General features: G+C 50.8%; 1 protein-coding gene across 1 annotated transcript in view; it reads right to left on the bottom strand.

Moving 5' to 3' along the window:
- Positions 1-800: 800 nt before the first annotated feature.
- Positions 801-888, bottom strand: part of EMH_0079650 (uncharacterized protein) — a gene marked incomplete at both ends in the record, with an annotated part of 2876 nt that continues 2788 nt past the window's right edge. Inside the window, one exon of the mRNA XM_013500153.1 lies at positions 801-888. Coding sequence (XP_013355607.1) covers positions 801-888 — 88 coding nt within the window.

The following is an 888-nucleotide window of genomic DNA, read 5'->3' as shown; positions in this document are numbered from 1 at the left end:
GAACCTGCATAGCGTCCCCAGGCCCGATGGCCCGCCAGGCCGCGTCTTCCTTAGGTATAAACAAAGCTGAAGAGACAAAAAGAAAATAAATAAAATAAATAAAATAAATAAAATAAATAAAATTAAATAAATTAAATAAATTAAATAAATAGAGTAGATGAAAACAGGCTAAATAGAGCAGTGGCAGAGAAAAAAAGGCAGACAGACACAGATGTGCAGACAGAGACAAAACACAAAGACACAGAAACAAACAGAAACCCAAGGAGACAGCAGCAGCAGCAGCAGCAGCAGCAGCACAAGGGGCCTTGCCCTCAAAAGGAGACAGAAAGTGTCTCCACAAGAGCAGCAGCAGCAGCAGCAGAGGATAAGGGGACGAGAAGAGCAGCGGGGCAAGCCAAACAGAAACGGAGACAGAAAAAGGAGACAGAAGAAGGAGACAAGCATCAAAGGAGACAGGAGAAAAGGAGACACCCAAGGCTTACAGCTGCTTGCTGCTGCAGCCCCTGCTGCAGCCCCTGCTGCAGCAGGTGGAGAGGGGGGGTCTCCGCTCTCGTCTCCGCTGCTGTCCCCCAGAGTAAGCGAAGGCCTTTTCAAACTGCTGCTGCTGCTGCTGCTGCTGCTGCTGCTGCTGCTGTTGCTGCTGCTTGTGGCTGTGGGGTGTCTGTCTCGGGTTGTTGGTGGTTCTTCCTCTTGTTCTTCTGTCTCCTTTTGTCTCTGTCTGCGTTTGTCTTTATTTTTTTTGTGTTTCTCTTTCATGCTGCTGCCAGTGCGGAGACGCTTTCTGCTGTCCCCTTCTGAGCTCAAGCCCTCTTCCCTCCTGCTGCTGCTGCTGCTGCTGCTGCTGCTGCTGTCTCTGTGGCGGGGATCGTCTCCTCGCGGGGATCCCAG

This window comes from Eimeria mitis, genomic scaffold, assembly GCF_000499745.2.
Source record: "Eimeria mitis Houghton genomic scaffold, Emh_scaff5077, whole genome shotgun sequence".
Taxonomy (NCBI): domain Eukaryota; phylum Apicomplexa; class Conoidasida; order Eucoccidiorida; family Eimeriidae; genus Eimeria; species Eimeria mitis.
This window is presented reverse-complemented; position numbering and strand designations above follow the sequence as displayed.